The sequence below is a fragment of the Morone saxatilis genome, unplaced genomic scaffold (genome assembly GCF_004916995.1).
Source record: "Morone saxatilis isolate NCDOM2014 unplaced genomic scaffold, NCSU_SB_2.0 Contig19, whole genome shotgun sequence".
In the NCBI taxonomy this organism is placed as follows: Eukaryota; Metazoa; Chordata; class Actinopteri; family Moronidae; genus Morone; species Morone saxatilis.
In genome coordinates this window covers 21,352,430-21,370,149 of record NW_023339751.1, presented here as the reverse complement: position 1 = coordinate 21,370,149, position 17,720 = coordinate 21,352,430, and the positions used below count along the sequence as shown (strand labels likewise).

At 38.4% G+C, this 17,720-nt stretch overlaps 2 protein-coding genes across 3 annotated transcripts in view; one reads left to right on the top strand and one right to left on the bottom strand.

Annotated features, from left to right (window-relative positions):
* The window catches only part of si:ch1073-126c3.2 (uncharacterized protein LOC555816 homolog), a 4,472-nt gene extending 1,332 nt beyond the window's left edge, over positions 1-3,140 (top strand). For both annotated transcript variants that reach the window (XM_035663895.1, XM_035663894.1), the window contains exons 4-8: positions 859-908; positions 1,065-1,173; positions 2,329-2,441; positions 2,560-2,674; positions 2,837-3,140. In XM_035663895.1, coding sequence (XP_035519788.1) covers positions 859-908; positions 1,065-1,173; positions 2,329-2,441; positions 2,560-2,674; positions 2,837-3,012 — 563 coding nt within the window. In that variant the 3' untranslated portion in view covers positions 3,013-3,140. The remainder of the gene's footprint in view (positions 1-858; positions 909-1,064; positions 1,174-2,328; positions 2,442-2,559; positions 2,675-2,836) is intronic.
* A 2,055-nt stretch (positions 3,141-5,195) lies between these two features.
* On the bottom strand, positions 5,196-16,325 carry ccdc172 (coiled-coil domain containing 172). Its single transcript, XM_035663838.1, has 8 exons — positions 15,716-16,325; positions 15,348-15,433; positions 13,826-13,942; positions 13,060-13,225; positions 11,710-11,811; positions 10,823-10,925; positions 6,187-6,274; positions 5,196-5,910 (listed from the first exon to the last, which is right to left on the bottom strand). Exons 1-8 carry the CDS (start codon positions 15,792-15,794, stop codon positions 5,875-5,877), a joined length of 777 nt encoding a protein of 258 aa, XP_035519731.1. The 5' UTR covers positions 15,795-16,325; the 3' UTR covers positions 5,196-5,874.
* Between the last annotated feature and the right edge of the window lie 1,395 nt (positions 16,326-17,720).

Here is a 17,720-nt window from a genome sequence, read left to right as displayed (position 1 = left end):
GTTTGATTCACTCCCTCCCCTCAAAAAGTGTCGCCCCTTTAGAACTACGTGAAAACGCTAGCTCAGCTAATTTCGTTTTTATAAGCAACACACCAAGGGCATCTGATTCACTGGTCATCGTTGACACTGTATGGGCTTGCTACTGCGCTGTAGCATAAAACCGTCTTAAAAAAGTCGTTTAAATTCTTCGGGAGCCGCAGGTGTCCGGGTCAGTTTGTCAGTGTGAAAACAGAGTATACATTTAATAAGCATTAAATATAATTAAATATAAGACGGTATTGTACTTTAATTATTCTAAAAGGATAAATGGAAGGGCTGCGCTAGATTTCATACCAACATTTAGCTCCATAATGGGCTAAAGTTGTAGTGTCATCCTGTGTGATGACGAACAGTACAAAGGCTAATAACATCAGTTTGCATGAACTACCAGCTCCCCCATAGGTACACATAATGAGAAGAAAACAGAAACTGAACAACAACTCCCGGAAATGTTGTCATTTGTATGTCAGTTGAAAGACTGCACAAACAAATATAAAATCAAAACAGTACTCAAAACGTATCTACCTCTGCACAGCCAAAGTTCATGTTTCATCACTGGATAGAAGTGGGAGTTTTTAACTGGAAGTTTGTGAAATGTTGGAAATCCAGTAACTCCAATCTTGGCCAATTCAGTAAACTTTGCCCCCAGAGACTGAGTCAATAAATTCACCTGTTACAGTTTATGACAAAAATTCACAGTTTAATATGTTTGTAAGAAGTGGAGATGAGAGAGGCAGAGTACATGTACATGGAGTGAAAAAATCACGGAAAGATAAAAAGTTGGATATAATAGGCAGTATGTGTGTTTTTCCTCTGCAGTTCGAAATGAAACTTTACCTCACAATGGCAGCTCGCAAACTGATCTCCAGGTAACATACACACAAATGCACATTGTGTTTATTGGAAAAAAACAAACTAAGAGTTATTAATCCAGCATGTGATATTTTTCATTCAGTTTCATATCATACAGAGTAATACATTGTCAGGGGAACAAAACAGCTGTACTGTCTGATACTAACCAACAGGTGGCGGCAGAGTGTGGTGAAAACCTGCAATTGAGTGCAGAGCAGACAGCTGTACTATTGCTCTCTTTGAGGAATCTGACTGATTATCTGCACAAACACCAGCTGAAAGGTAGGAGGATGAGCCAGAGACGTGTGTTTGTGTGTGTTGTTGTGGTTTTATCTGTGTGAAGTTTTATACCTCGAGTGTGAAGACATTTTGTCCAGTTCTCTCTCCTTCTAAAGCTGATTTTAGGCTTCAAAGTCCAGTGTGTAACATTAAGGATCTATTGGCAGAAATGGAACATATTATCCATTACTTTGTTTTCATAAGTGTATAATCACTTGAATATAAGGAATTGTTATGTTTTTGTTACCTTACAATGAGCTCCTGTATCTACAGACGTAGAAAGGAGGGTGAAGCAAGGGAGTTAAGAACTGCAGCTACACTGCCAGATGCCACTAAATCCAAAGTCATAAAACGGTAACATAAGTATTTTTCAACCTTACTTTCCCACGTTTTTGTGTCAGTGACTAATGGGGACAAGTTTTGAATTTGGTCTAGTAATGAGTGAGAGGGCTGCAGATTAAAAAAGTCTGCCACATTAAGTCTGTTTCCAATAAATCATACAAGCCATGATAACTTGAGAGACAGCTACTTACATACATACTTTCTACTTAGTCAATTAAAGATGAGACTGCACTCAGTGATCATGGAGAGTAGTGCGGTTTACCAAATGTATCTTTATTTATTTAAGAACTTAAAGTCTAATACTGAATTAAGTAAACTCTACCTAGCAGGTAGAGTATTATTAATAAAACTCCTCTCTGTAGATGCTCTGATCACTGGTCAACAAACAACAAAGTCATTTCTGCTGATGAAAGTGTTCATCAGTAATTGCAGAGGTGGCTTTTGTGCTCCTTGTGCAAGCAGTTCTAGATTTCCTCAAATTTAAATCACTAGTGTGTAGAATTTAGTGGCATCTAGCGAGGTAGTTGCAGTTTCCGACCCCCTCGCTTCACCCCACCCCACAACCTCACAGGTGTGAAGGACAAATTACAGGGGCTGTGAAATGCACAAAGAATATTGACAGCCATATCTAGAGCCAATGTTTGGTTTTATTCATTCTGGATTACTGTAGAAACATGGCAGTTCAGCATGGTGGACTACAGTGTAGGTCTTAGGTCTGAAGGATAAATAGAAGGGCTGCAGATGACAATAGAAACGATACATATAGACTCAGAATGTTTTATATTCTTTATTTATTAAATAATCATTGATTTGTAGAATGTCAAGGTGCTGAGCCAAAGGAATGCCCTGAACCCGAAGTTCCCCAAAATGGAGGGTTGGCATGTGTCACGGTTGCCAAGAAGCGCTACTGTAAACCTCTGTGCAACAATGTAAGTGGTACATACAATGTTAAATTTGTTGATAAAAACATGTAATAAGTACAAGCTAATTTTCTGTATAGATGTGTGAAAAAAGGATGAGTAATATAATTAGAATTTTCTGTCACAGGGTTACGATTTTGGTTTTATAAGGAGGAGTCGTTTGTATGATGAATGCAGTAATCATACAGGAAATAAATGGAAAAGCCAGTACATAGGAGGGAACAAGCTGGCTGTGTGCAACGGTAAGGCTAACCAACTTTTAGCTGATTCCTCTTCAAGTGTACTTTTCATTTCTTCAGTTCAGTTTGATTACTTTTCTTTCTATCTTAAACTTATTATATATTTATACAGTGGCACTTTATGTGGGACGTTAAGTTGTGAACTTTCCTACTCTCCATTTCCAGAAGCATCTATTCAAGTTTCAGGAGCAAAGACAGCGTATTTTCCTGAAGATCGAGACTGCCTAACAACCAAGAGCAGCAGCCAACTGTGGGGCACAATCATTGAGGTTTTTACCACTGAGCTGAAGAATCAAGGCGTACAGGGAGAGCCACAGTATGCCTGTCTTGTATGTGGATGAATGCTGTGGTGAGAAAGTCCTTCTAAGTTTTACTGAGAAATGAAGCTTGGCAAGTAGTTACTACTTAGTAATAGTAGTAAACTGTATGTTAAACTTGACTTCAAGTTTAAAGAATAAAAGAGTTCCCTAACCTGAATGGTTTCCTTTGTTGACATTTGTGTTAGTACATGCAATTTAAAATATTCCAGCCCTTATCAGATAAGGCAAGCAGTGCCTTTTCAGCAGTGTCCACCTTTGACTGTTACCTACTGATACAGATATTGTAGTCCCACTTTTTACGTCATGCAATAGCCAATAGCAGCTCTGTGAGGTCCTCATACACCAACACAGAACCACTACTGTGGAAAAGAAATACAGAGTTTGGCCTGAGGGTGGTGCCAGAGGAAAGGTCATGCTGATCTATACCAAGAGAGTTGCCTCCCCTGAGGACAGTTTAGGACACTGATTACAGGAAGTGTTTTAGGTTTTTGATCCCTCCTGTAATGACTGACAGGAGCAAGTATAAAAGTATTTTAAAGTAAAGTTAAAGGAACACAGTTCTTAGGTTTCATGAATGCTCTTTAGCTAAAAAAGAAAAACACTTTTATAAGTAACTCTTGAGAGCAGCTTTTTCAGTATCCTGGGGAATTCTCTATGGTCCTATCTTTGATTGGAAATTAGGAAATTAGAAACACAACTGTATCACTTCAGCAGCCACTGAAGTATATATACAGGTGGCAATGGTACTCTGCATCGCTGCATTGACATTAACAAGAGGATGGATGCATCTGCAAGTGTCTGACTGCTGTCTTCACTGCTTTCCGTTTGACTTCATTTCACTAATAGTCACTCACTATTTATGTGCTTGGTGGCCCGGACTGGACCAGAGCAGCAGTTAATATGAGGTTAACCACTCTGCCAAATGGACTGCTTTGTCTGCTGTTCTGTCTGCTCTCCGTTTTTGCTACAGTAACACATCCAGACGTAGCTCACTGAGGTCAAGGTTAAAAAGTCAAAATGAGATTGCAGGATCTCATTAGGTAGCCACTGACATTCCACATCATTCTATTAGGATTCACTCCAATCAGAGAGAAAATGACCTGCAGAATGACCCTCTGGTGTAGGCCGACAGACTGTCTAATCATCACTTACAGAAATAACTGTCTGTGGGCTGAGGGATAAACAGTGGTTGACTGTAATGTCACACATATCCCATTAGGTGGCAACAGACAAAATACAATTTATTTTCTGTATGTTTCTTGTGGGTACCTGACTCACATTTCACCAGAACAAGTGTGAGTACTGTATGTGCTGAACCTTCCCTACCACATGTATCTTTTTAGCGTCTGAATCATCTCTGACAACCCTGTCCACAAATGTTTGGTCATTTGCTGTTTCTCATCAATCAGGCTCTGTAGCTCTCTGGAAGAATAAGCATATTATATTTTTTAAAATTAGTGTGATTCTAAGTTTGTGGCAGCAGTTTGGGGAAAGCCCTTTCCTGTTTAAACAGGACTATGCCGGGTTCATAAAGAAATGTCCAGTCTGGTGTGGTAGAACTTGACTGGCCTGCACAGAGCCCTGACTTCAACCCCATCCAACACCTGAATCCCTGCAGCCAGGTTCCAATATGTAGTGGTAAGCTTCCCCAGAACACACTGTTACATGCTGCTCATGAGGTGCATAAACTCTGGACTAATGTTTCATCTAGAGGGGGAACCAATAAGGAGGGGGCTGTTACATTTTCCAGCCTTGAGCATGCAGCATTTGTCCTTTTGTTTTGTTATGATGTTTCTTGATCTCCTGACAGGACTCATAGTTCAGTTAAAGTAGAGGGAAAAACCCAGATCTTACGGCCCTGCCCGGGCTGGTCTGGGCGTTTTCTCTTTTTTGATTTTGGCCGGCCCATCAGACCTTATTTATCTCTTGTTTTGAGTAGTTTTGATATTTTGTATTTTGGTCTCTTCATTGTTTATTACAAAAATGCATTGATTGATGGTAACTCTTGACTGCTGATTATGTCAGACCTCATTTTGAGCCATTCTGGGGGAGGGTTGAAACATACACAACAGCATCTTAAAAACCATGCTTTTGGAATGACATAAGAATCACATATGGGTGTCCACATACTTTTGGCCGTTGTGTTAATTTTTCTGGGCAAAATATATGCCACTTCATCAGTGACAATGAGTGTTTGCTTTTATTCTAAAACATCATTTATTGAGATTAACTACACAGTCCAATGTCAGTGATTTAACTATTATACAATATTGAAGAAAAACATTACATTACATGCTTCAATGCTAATTCAGTGTGTAACATTCAGTTTTGACTCAACACTCCTATTACAGCCATGTTACTCTTTGTACACTAGAGGGCAGTATTAAATCACATATTTGAAGGCCTCCTTTATTTGCCAGCAATGAAACACTGTGTATGAGCATGTGTTTAGGTTTTAGTCTTGTGCCAATACATTAAATGTAAAAAGCAATCTTTCTCATTAAAACAACTGGTTGAAGGTAGAAACAGAACAAAATTGTCAGTATAGTCTGGGCTTTAGAATGAAAGAGGAGAAAAGAAAACAAATGTGTCACTTCAGTCGTCAGTTTATTAATGTATCTCTTGTTTTGTTTCAGCTCTTCCACTAACAGTGTGTAAGTGTCAACACTTCCATCTTTTAAAGACAGCCTGTGTGCTGAGGTTACTCAGAATGGAATTTGCTCTTTTCATGTAAAGTAAATATTAAACAACAGTTTATAATCTCACTCCATTTGTTCTTTCTTCTCTTTCTCTCTCTATTCTATTTACTAGCATGTACATTTTATAACAGAAGAGACAATCAGTGAACCAATGAAACCTTCCTGTATTATCATTGTGCCAAACCTAATGCCGTTCACTTCCCTGGCTGCTGTCCAGCTTCTGCAAATAGAAAAAGAAAGAAAAATTGAATGAAAGCCTACAAAGAACCCACTAAAGAATGAGGATGAATATGAATGAGTTTTGAACTTTCTTTTCCCATTGTAACATTTTGAAAATAAATGACAATGTACTCCACATTAGTTGTATTTAAAATAGATTCTTTTTCTGCCCTGGTCTGACATGCAAATGTCTTATTCTCGTAGGATATGAATAACTCTGTCCATAACTGTTTTTATAAGCTCAAATAAAAGCCTTGTTCATAACACAGCAACTTACTGACTTCAGGAGCTGTATCTCCGAGCTGAGCGCCTCTCTCAGAAGCTCCAGCTCTCCTTCTTTATGCATCTCCAGCTCCTTCCTCAGCCTGGTAAACAAATGAAACCCATGTCAGTAACTAAATGAGTGGTGGAATAAAAGGAAAAAAAGAAACGTGTAAAGACAAGCTTCAGCATTTTTGGTTTGATAAATTGAGTTTAAACCTATTGATGTTTTTTCTTTTCATCACTATACTTGATGTTGCCTTGTTTTTGGGGAAAAAATACAAAACCAAATGAACTACCTGAAACTAAAACATTAGTATTCATTCTGATAGTGACACAGAATGAAGCCAAACTCTTATAAACAGCTAGATTAAGAAAATTGTTGGTTTCTATTTAAACCGGTTTGATATGTTCAGACATGTTCCTGACGTCAGTATGTTTACATGCACAAAAACAACCTAATTCCTGGTAATACTGTGGATGAGGCTAACAGTTTAACTAAGACGTTTACAGTTTTAACTTTAGCCCTTCCCCTCTTCCACAACAGGCAATATTTAGGAGTGGTTTGACAGTTGAGTTAATATCTAGGATGATTTGTTGTAAGCTATTGCAAGCTAACAGGAAATAGGGACTTCTTGATGTTTTGTGAAAACTTGAAATGTGGACCTTTTTTCAAACATGCTGCATCATTATGTGGTGCACCTGATGACTCCAAACAGCAAAAGAAACCAGACTGAGGCAATTACAACACCTGATAAAACAGTTTGAGGAGTAATCCTGCTCAATTAAAGCTGCAGTAGGTAACTTTTATAAAAATAACTTTTTGTCATATTTGCTATAACCTTACTTTTCACTATGACCGTAGTCTGTAAAAAAAACTGGGTCCCTTTGGCTCCTTCTAGTGCTTCTAATGGCATTTGCAAGAATCCACCAGGTAAGAACGAAAACAACCAATCAGAGCCAAGAGAGATGGAAAGATGCTTTGGGCTGCTGGCTTGAAGATAGTTGATGGTTGAGTCTGTATTTGATTATATGGGAATAAGATTCAACAATCAACTATCTTTCTTGGCTCAGGTTGTTTTTGTGCAAATGCCAAAGGAGCACTAGAACAAGCCTGATTTTTTTCACAGATTATCTGTCTTATGTACTACTGTCAGGATATAGTGAAAGTTTGAATAATTATGAGTTATTTTTATAAAGGTTACTTATGCAGCTTTAATGCAAAAGTTTTAAAATGTTGTTTCTGAAACAACAATTGAAAAGGGAAGGATACAGCGCAGCATTAACAATGTTCAGTAGACTGATGGACCCGCAGTCCTGCTCTAACAAGCAGCAGTGAGTGTTGTCAGGTCCTATGTTATTGTATGTTGTCCCTAAGGGGCTTTTTGTACAGGGGTGAAGGAATACGGAAGGACCCAAGAGACAAATTACTAAACACAGAGTTAACTGACAGCAATAAATCAAGTTTATAAATTTCCCTCACATTGTGATCCCCCAACTTGAGCAAATCTCAAGGCTGGTTGGAAGCTTCCAGGTATGTGGGTCAGTTTCAGGATTATCCTTAGTCCAGTATCTGTTTGAATATGACCTTGATTACCATACTCCAGTGTTTACACTATTGTTACAACTATAATAATCTGAAATGATAGAATACTGTATATGCACTGACTTCTGACTTCTGTTACCTTGGTAAAGCTACTGCAGACAACATTATTATTATATGCTGCAGATAAATTGCAAGAAAGTAAGAAAGAATTAAAGATATCACCTCTGCCAAGAAGGTTATGTTTTTTGTGTTTGGTGTTTTGTTCTATCTGGTAGGTTTACAGAAAAATTTTACTTGGTGGTTGATTTTAATGAAACTTGGTGGAAGGGTGTAGCATGGGCCAAGGAAGAATCCATTACATTATAGAGCGAATCCAAACCCCCCGGGTGAGGTCAATTCTACCAGCAGTGTCTATATCTAAGGAACTGAATAAAATTGTACAGACGCAGACATACATAAAATTGTATTACTCAGTTCAGCTTGCATCTGGTAAAAGCATTAGACTTGGGTCCATGGTAGTTGATGCCTTGGCTGTGATTTAACTATTATGGCAGGTGTTTGGAGGTTCTCTTCTGAGCTACACATGAATCTGAGACAAGCCTCTATCTTTCTTTTATTGGAAGTTAATGAAACAATAAAACAACTGAAGGAAAATTGGATTTTCGCAGTCTCAAAACCAACAGCGGTGTTTTACCCTTTACACTTCTATATGGAACTTACAAATCAGATTTTTAAGGCGAGCATACTGTTTTTGCAACAATAGAATGATGTTTCCAACAGCAAGACGCTCGAGATGGCAGTTTGGATATCGGTGGTTTCTGCAGTCTAATATTAGATTTCTGCAGTGCGATGACATCTTCAAATGAGCCTTCACAAATAATGTAGCAGTAATATATCAATGAAAAAAATCCTACACATCAAAAAATACATACAACTCCTAAATCATCAATCCTAAGCACACTGACTGAATATTTCAGGTATCTCTCCATTGCGTGACAGTAAACGATCTACGCCAGCAGCCACCCTGTTTTGCACACTGAACACTTTTTAAATGACTGTAGCTCTCATTCAAATTGACATGCATTCAATTTCCAACAATCAATAAGCTGAGAGTTAAATATGCGTTTTAAAGAGACGGTGCAGTGGATGAAGACAGGATTGATGGTTTCAGTTCAGAATGGATGATCATAAGAATGACTAAGAGGACGCCTCCCCCTTTCAAAGCCACATCCTCAGCACTTCCTGAGGCTAATAAGCCTGGGGGTAATGAAGGACCTAGTATGTTTAATGAGGCTGATGGATGAACAGGACATGCAACCCACATGCATGATTTAAGGCAACTCTGGGAGAGGGAGGGCGGCTCAGAAAAAGGCAAAAGCAGAACACGAAGGATAAGTAATGGACAGAGAAAAATAAGGATGAGCAAAACAAACAGACGAAAGTGAAGGGAAGGATTATTACGTGTACCTATTGTGTACCTCGTCCTAATAACAGGCACTTTAAGAACACTACTGGGAAAGATGTGATTTGAAAGTAGTTACAATAAATAAATACATATTAAAAATTGGATTTCAAAATTTTAGATCATTATCTAGATAGGTTTGGCAGATTTGTTAATCACTTCACATCCATAGTAAAGCAGACATTATCTAAAGTAGTGGCATCAGCAATAACAATGACCCTTCTTTCCTGGAACACTATTGATCTCCAGTCTTTAATTAAATAAAGGAAGTCTCTTTGTGCAGAAACAAGGTGGACCGGTGCTCTGCTACCAGCCATGTTTCAATAGAGGAGGTCCTCAATTCAGTTCATATTCTATTTTGATGAGCAAACGCTTGCCTGAGATGTCTTTACAAGTTCCCATTTGTGTCCATTGTTCTATGTTTAGATGCCTCAATCTAAGATACCGATGTGTGACAATTCAGAAAACTGGAATAAAATGAGTGGACAAACATTAACGCAGATGCATTTATATAGGGCACAAGGGGCCACTGAAGGGTTTGATGAGACACTACGGTTAAACAGTAAAATAACCAATACCAGTAATTGTAGGAACTAAAGAAAAAAAACATTGAGGCACAGCTGAAGTATATAATTAATTCCACGGTTTAAATATGGAACAGGCACCGGAATAAAACTCCCCCACTGACTGATTTCCACATTTTTGATGGAAATTCCACATACTGTATATTTAATTCAATACAGTACAACTGTACGGATGTTTGGGTTGCTCCATATCCTTAGTTTACATATAAAAGTTAGAGTTTTCCAGTTAAAACATGATGTATGATACCAATAAACCAATCTGTATTTATTTGTTGGTAAGACGCTGGATAAGCATTCAGTGTAAATGCTTAACTCTCAACCCCCTATTCATTTTCCCTTACAAACCTCCCTGCATCAATCACATTAGTCTCCGTTTCTTTTTTTCCCCACTTGTTGACTGAATGAAATACACTGCAGATCAAAGCCTTAATTAAGCCAAATGGTCTTAATGCTCTGTTATTTACACTTCTAGATTTGGACTCCAGCCAGCAGGACAGAGAGGCAGAAACACAGACAGGAGCTGGGCTTACTGGTCTATTCAGCACTTCTCACAGTATGATTCAGTTCTGCTCTTTGTAAATAACACCTTCTGTCTAATGGGCCTGCAGAATCCTGTTTTGTATTGTGCTGTTAACAGCGTGATTCTCTTCTTGTCCTTTTCTAAGTGCATTTAGCATCACAAGAGTGACCGCAGCTATTAGTGCTACTATTGAGATGAATTTTTATCAGTTATAGTGTAGAAAAGCACAGAGCCCTTTTGTACACCAAGCCTTCTGACAGCTCTCAAAAGACAGAGAATGCTCAACTAATCACAGCTGCTCAGCAAGGAATATTTAACATATCTGGAAGCTTGTTAAAGGAACATTTTGGTTTGTTCTTTTTCTTTTGCTCCTTTGTGTTTTATTTCGCTGCGGCATTTGTTGTTTACTCTTTTGTGTCTCGTAAGAATTACACTCTGTGTGATGTTATCGCAAGTACTGTAAATCAGGTACTGTTTACTGAGTCTGTGTGTCCAAATATATAACCTTCCCTCAACATCCAGACAGTTGATGAAACTTACCTCAGACAGGTGCTGTCAGTGAAAGGTTTCTGACTGACAAACCGGCTCTCCGCTCTCAGAGATTCTGTCATTGCCTCAGCCTCATTGAGCTGCCGATCCAGGTCTGTAGTCAAGAGTAATAAATCAAACACAAAAGTCTGTCCTCAAACAAAACAGACACATGCTGTGGGTGCAATGTTTAGACATTTGCTGAGGTGGCTGAGGCAATGGCACAAAGTTTGGATTTTACAGGTCCCCCAACACCACCATAACCTTGAGAGTTTCTCACTGTTAGGCACTTGACCTCGCCCACTCTAGGGGATGCTCTGTGACTGACAGTTAGAGCTGGGTTCAGACCCACGTTAGCACCGAGTTGTCAAATCTTGTCTCATAGTATTATAAATCGCCGTGCAGTGTTTTGGTCTCTGACAAGACTTTAAATTCATGGATCTGTTATTCAAACTGGACTTCCTGGAGAGTTCATCTTCAAACGAGTACTTGTAGCAACACATCCACAGCAATGCCGTCTTTTCCGTTTTTTAATGCAGTGCTATTTTTATTCTGAACACACCTAAACCTGTATTTCTACTGGGTAGCTTCCAGGTGAGAATGCATATTGTATACTGTATGTGTGACTAAAGCCCCTTTAACACTGATCAAAAAAACATTTTTCACCAACAGTAACCTGCCTTCAACCTGGTCAGGAAGCCAGAAACTAAGCTAAACTCAAGCTTGTGAAACTACTCATGATACAACCACCTACCGAAATTTTGCAGACTTTGCTACAGTTAAAAAATTTAGATGACTTTCAAATAGAAGATGTTAAAAATGCTGTTTCCAGTGTGAATGAAACAACAAAGGGTACCGATAACACATTATCTAACACAAAATGAACTTTTGGTATTAACCTTTCTGGATACTATCCAGGCCCTGTAGTTGGAGCTGGAGCTCTCTCTTCTCATCCTGCATGGAGCTCATGTGATTGTTCCCGCGGCTCATCAGCTCCATCTCTGATTGTAGAGGAAGAAAAGACGTATTCTACTTAGTCCTCCAGAATGACAGCGTAAAACCCACCAGGAGGGCTGCGCTTAATATTGAATTTATACTGCTCAACGAAAGAAAACTTTTTCTTTTCACTGCAATGTGGGCATTTTTAGAAATTCACTTTAACTGTACAAATAATCAGAAAATGCTGTTCCCTTGAGCACAAATATACAATATACTGGGCTTCTATAAACCATTGCCACTGCAATTTCTGTACAAGTAATCAATAAATTAAACAAGTGTAAATTCACTCTATGCATTGCTTTCCAACCCTTGTCTTCAAAAAACTACATTCACCCAACAAACTCAACTTTGCTTTGGTGAGACACGCGTCTCCAACTTTTTATACTTCCTATACATACTTTTATTGCTAATTAATTTACCACACACTTGAATGGTAGTATGTTCACAACTAGAGTTTCATTAGTGCTGCAGAGGTGCAGAAGTGCGAACTGCAAAGAATTTAAATACCATCATACAATGAAGGTTAGTTGCTGGTTACTTTGTGAAGACACAAAGCAAACCAAGTTGTGGAAAATGTAACCCTATTCATTTTAATCTATTTTAATTCATAATTAATAAGGACCAAGTTTAAGTTTTTTCTGTGTTTAATCAGTTAGTTCTTTCATTCTTTCTTTCTCTTTGTATATTTCGGTACATACTATGATAGAGAGATAGAGTTTAGATGGACAAATTGAGTAGATACCTGGTATACTGTCGTTTCCATGACAGTATATCAGGTACCTACTAAATCTTAGCACATACAATACACATGCATACAGCCGTAAAGACCATATGGACACATTTCCAAACATAGAAGATTTTCTTTTTTTTTTAAATCTTTTTTTTAGTACATTTCCTTTATGATAAACTGTTCCAAACTCTTTCCAAAACATCACAGCTTCTCTTACATTGTTTGATTAATGCAAGGATGTTGTTTAGATCACAGAATAATGACTAATATTCATTTTCACTCCATTTAGTTATGAATCTAATTACTGATTTCTGATATCAGTTTCATTCTCTCTCCTCCATCTATAAATTTCAACCAGATTCTTCCTGAAATCATGCTGACTTATTATCATTATTATTATGACTTATCTATTTATAGTAAATAACCAAGAAATAAATAATTTTAAAATGAGCAGTCAGGGCCACATCTGGAATATATAACCTGTGTCTACTGTGTAACAGAACAATTCAATGTTTATGACCTTTGTACAATGATTCCACTTCCTTCTGCAGGTCCAGGATCTCAGTGTGTGTTTGGCCCTGGTACACTATCTCTCTGTTCCCTCGAAGACTGAAGTCACTGTTGAACCTTGAGATCTCCTGAAGGAAGGTTTCCTCTTCTTCTTTAGACTGCCTCTTTATCTTGGCCTGGTATGAAAAGAAATCTTTATTTGAAGGTCTTACCGTAGCCAAAGAGCAGTACAGCATTATTTCACTTTTGTGAAATATTGTGTCTTTTTTTTTACTGTATTTTACACTTGTGCTCCTTTCCACTTCCCTTCCTATGTGCCCATTGTGCTTTCCCATGCAGTTTTGCTTCAAAACATAACAAAAACACAGATTTACAACAACAGTGTGTATCTGGGACAACTATAACAACCCTTTGAAGAATTGTGGTAAATATTCACTCCATTGGGTCAGGAGCTGAAACAATTAGTTTATTATTAGTTGGTTGCCAGAAAAAATAATTTTACACATGGTTCGTTTACAGTGGACACTACATAATTAATCTGAATCAATAAAAAAAAAACTCTGTAATAGAGTAAATAAGGCACAGCTGGAGTGAATACCTCTCCAAAAAGCTGCTGTTTTGAGAAACGATGGTTAACTGATTAGAGAGCTTACATTCCAAATAGGGGTGCAAGTCAATTTGTATGTCTACATAGTTTAGACTATAAGCTGACCAGGTATTCATGCACATAACCACTATGATTTGAGATGTAAATATTGATTCAGGCTTCAACCCACTAGACGTTCCCTGAGGCAGCTCTTCTGGCACAGCAGCTCCTCAATTTGCTTCAACATCTGGTCTTCACATTTCTTTATCAGATCACACTGCAGCCTTATAGCAGACAACTGCTGAGCCTAGAGCACAAATAGATGAGTGGGCAGTTAAGACACACAATATGACAGACAGATGTACAGAGAAGGACATTCCTCACTTTAAATGTGAGAGATATGTTAGTGATCCCACAGGAGGAGAAATTTGATTAAATTAAAGTTCTAGGATGGGCAACTGGCACAATTATTATGTGCTGTATACTGACATGTTAGTCACCCTTACTGGGGGTTTCCTGATTACTTGATGTGGGTGTCTAGGTTTCTGTCATTCACTTTCAAACTTTTCTTGTTTAGTCCCTCTTTTGTCACCATTCTATGTGATTATACAGTGCGGCAAAAAAGAAAATTGCCAAATTATGTAGGAAGGTAAATTCATGGGGGGTGCGTTTTAAAAGATGCCTCAGGCATGACTTTCAGTACAGTTTTCAGTGTGTTATTTGAGCTGTCAAGGAGGAAGTGAGTTTATTGTTTCTTATATGGTAGTGGAGGAGCACAGTACATTTTCAGCGAGCACAATCAGCTTCCAAGTAATCACTGTAATCATCTTAAGACAGCTCTCGTAAACTGTAAGAAGTTACATCACGAGGGCTGTAAACACACCCTGCATATCTCTATGATGTCAACAGTTTCAATATTCTGTTCTAAAGGGTCAGAAAAGGTATCTGGGTTGTGTGTTCTCAGGCAGATAATACTCAGACGGTGGTGTTAATTTGCTCTTTTGATCGGATGCCCACTTTGACAAGCACAGGAAGAAGTTGGCAATATTTCTGAGAGGTCAACGAGCTGCCTTTGACATCATATCTCACACATGCTAAAAGGTTTCACTAATGTTATCCGGTGGAAATTAGCCATTGATTTTACAGTGGCACTTGCAATTTGCACAGCTGATGAAATGAATGGGAGAGATTAAGTGTTTTCAATCATAAAGCAGATCAGCTGATCAATATGCCAATACACACGTCTTCACCTCATGTGTCAATGCCATGAATACCATAGGCTGCCTTAAGGTAAAGCAAATATTGCTATTATTCTTATTTTACAACAAAGTACACTACATTTACAATACAAAAAAACAATAACAATTTATCTGCTTTATAAAGGTATTCTATTGTATGCACAGCAACATTATTGATTTCCCTCCTGACACCACAGACAAAAATAAAATATGAAGTTCGAACCAATATTTCATACAATATATGATGTTACTGTTCCCCAAGAAGAACACTTACTGTATCTAGAGGCACAGTTCAAAGTCAAACATATATGCCACCATATGTGCTATTGACGTGTATTAAGTACTCAATTTTGTGTCAGACAACCAATTAATTTACCCTTTTTACAGGGTTTTCTCCTCTAGACACAAAATGTATTCATAATTCATACAATAGCAAAATATAAAGGAGAAACACACACTGTAATGCAGCCTCACCTTTTCATCAAGTTCCTCTTTGGTCTTTTCAAACTTTTCAGTGGTGCTCTTGATCTTCTCTTTGCTTTTGAGGATGGCTACTTTAACTGAAATAAAGATCACTGATTAACTAATAACCTGCAAAAGAAGACTGCCACACTGAGCAACCTGTCACAAATTAGTAAATCAATGGAAGAAATACATTTAATAAAAAATATAACATGAAATGTGAGTGGATAAAGATGGAAGGGTCCCTTAAGTTTTTATTTTACTGAACAGGCTAGGTAGCATTGTACTGTAACTAACTTAGTATGTTAGCTGATAGCTCTGATAGCTTTAGCTTATTTTGCCAGCTTAAATGTCAGTAGCATTAAGGAAGCATAACTTACCTTCTTTTAATTTGTGTGTCTGTTCGGTTAATTGTTGTTCAGATAGAAGGATTTGATTAAAGAGTGTGTCTAAACTCATTTTAAGTCAATAGCTGGCTTAATAACCAAGATTGAATTGAGTTAAGTTAACTAGCTTTAGCTAACTTACTCAGCTAGCTAAGGTTATGCCAACGACGCAGATTTAAAGATGGAGCAGCTCGCCACCCTGTGGCCTTTTCTTTTCACACTATTACTGTTACTAACCTCGGTATTTTATTTTGTATAGTTATAACTGTGAAAGAGTCGACATGTTAACATGTACAGTTTTATAAAACGGGTCACTAAAAAAAAAAAAAAAGGTGAAACATGAAAAAGAGGCAGTAGCATTAGCATTAGCTAAAATCATGGATGTTTCTAGCACTGGCGACTATAGTTTTATGCTCATATGTTCGCGTTAGCTGCGCTGGATGGATTGCCTATAGGGACACGATGTAAATTGTGATGTGCGGTATTAAGTTAACGTAGATAAACATTTGCCTGTTTGGAGTCACCATTCCTGACAACGCACAGCCTTGTAAGGTAACTGTGGTTACTTGCAGTAACGTTACACTCTGAATGATCAGTCCCCAGTCGGTGTTCACCACTATGAAGCACTATGAAGCACTATGAAGCACTGTATCAGCACTGTCAGCCTTCTCCACAGTAATCCATTGAGACCCGCCGCCGCAGTTACATTTGTCACACAATTCCTCACTTTGACCAATTTCCTTGTTCCACCAGTGAGACAGAAAGAGCTTCTGATCCGGTGCCATGAACCACATTATAGTGTGAAACGTTAAACGGTCCGAGGACTACATCATTCTGGCATTCATTTGCAAAATTAATATCACATATTGATTGAGGCTTTTCATAAATCACCAGACTGAGCCGTCCCCTGACTGGCAAGACTGCCTTTGGAGACTTCAGAACAGCAGAGTCATCAAACTGTAAGCAGACAATTAGCCCAGATAGTAGCCTGAGCCTGTCATTCATTTGTTCCCATTTTCTGTCTCTTTCTAGTCATGCCCTGCCAGTAGCTGTGGACACTGGCCTGTGCCATATCTATTTAACAAAACTGAAAGTCGTTTTGAGAAGTGACTGTTCCTGATTGCGGGATTGACTCATCCTACCTAATCACGGCGTCCTTTTCAAGAAACGATGATTCACTGACGTTCAAATAAGATATTTCATCCCATCTCTGAATGAACACACACACTCTCTCTCTCTCTCCCTCTCTGTGTGTGTGTGTGTGTTGGTTGATTTACTGCCGTGGATGGCCAGCATCTTTGATTGATTGGGCCCAGTCTTTAATGCGGGAGAGAGGGACATTGACATAGTCTGGTCCCATGTATTTACCAAGTGGATTAGCCTCTGAATAGACCTTATAGGCAATCAATAAGCTATAGGAAGAGTTACACGTCGCATCATGCATCAACCCTGTTATTATAATCATGCTCTGCTGGTTACATTTCTACTCATTTGATTGTAAATGTATGAAACATGTTTAAAATGCTCCGATTTTCTGTGAATCCCAGCATTAAAATACCGACCTTCAAACACGTAGCATTGTTTGAGAGAATCATAAATGGTTTAGTTTAAACAGTAATGTTTATTCGAAACCGCCAACAGAGGGCGACAGTCGCACAGTGTCCAGCCTCGTCTGTGTGGGCTGAGGGCAGCTTTCCCTCAGCGCAGCGCTGTCAGCCTGCTGTAGCTGACAAGTATCACAAACAGATATTGTAGAAGCTATATTTTACATTGGAACCCCTGGTGAGTGAGTGCCATCATCAAATACCCCAAAGCATACTGTCTTCACAGTTATCAGCTACTGTTACATAACTATTGTCGTCGTTTGCAAATGAGATTAACATTATAGCAGACTGGGAGGGGCCATACACATGCTGGACATATAAACAGACTGTATGTGCAGCTGAAAGTCACCCATTCATTTTGTCACTCAAGTGGCACTGCGGGGGGATTCAGATCC

Excerpts from the sequence above, each read along its gene's own strand:
- ccdc172 (XM_035663838.1), bottom strand. The coding sequence starts at position 15,794 with ATGAGTTTAGACACACTCTTTAATCAAATCCTTCTATCTGAACAACAA. Across the intron at positions 13,226-13,825 it reads GCTGCCTCAGGGAACGTCTA|GCCAAGATAAAGAGGCAGTC; the intron begins GTGGGTTGAAGC and ends TTTTCATACCAG. Across the intron at positions 6,275-10,822 it reads ACTGACAGCACCTGTCTGAG|GCTGAGGAAGGAGCTGGAGA; the intron begins GTAAGTTTCATC and ends TTTGTTTACCAG.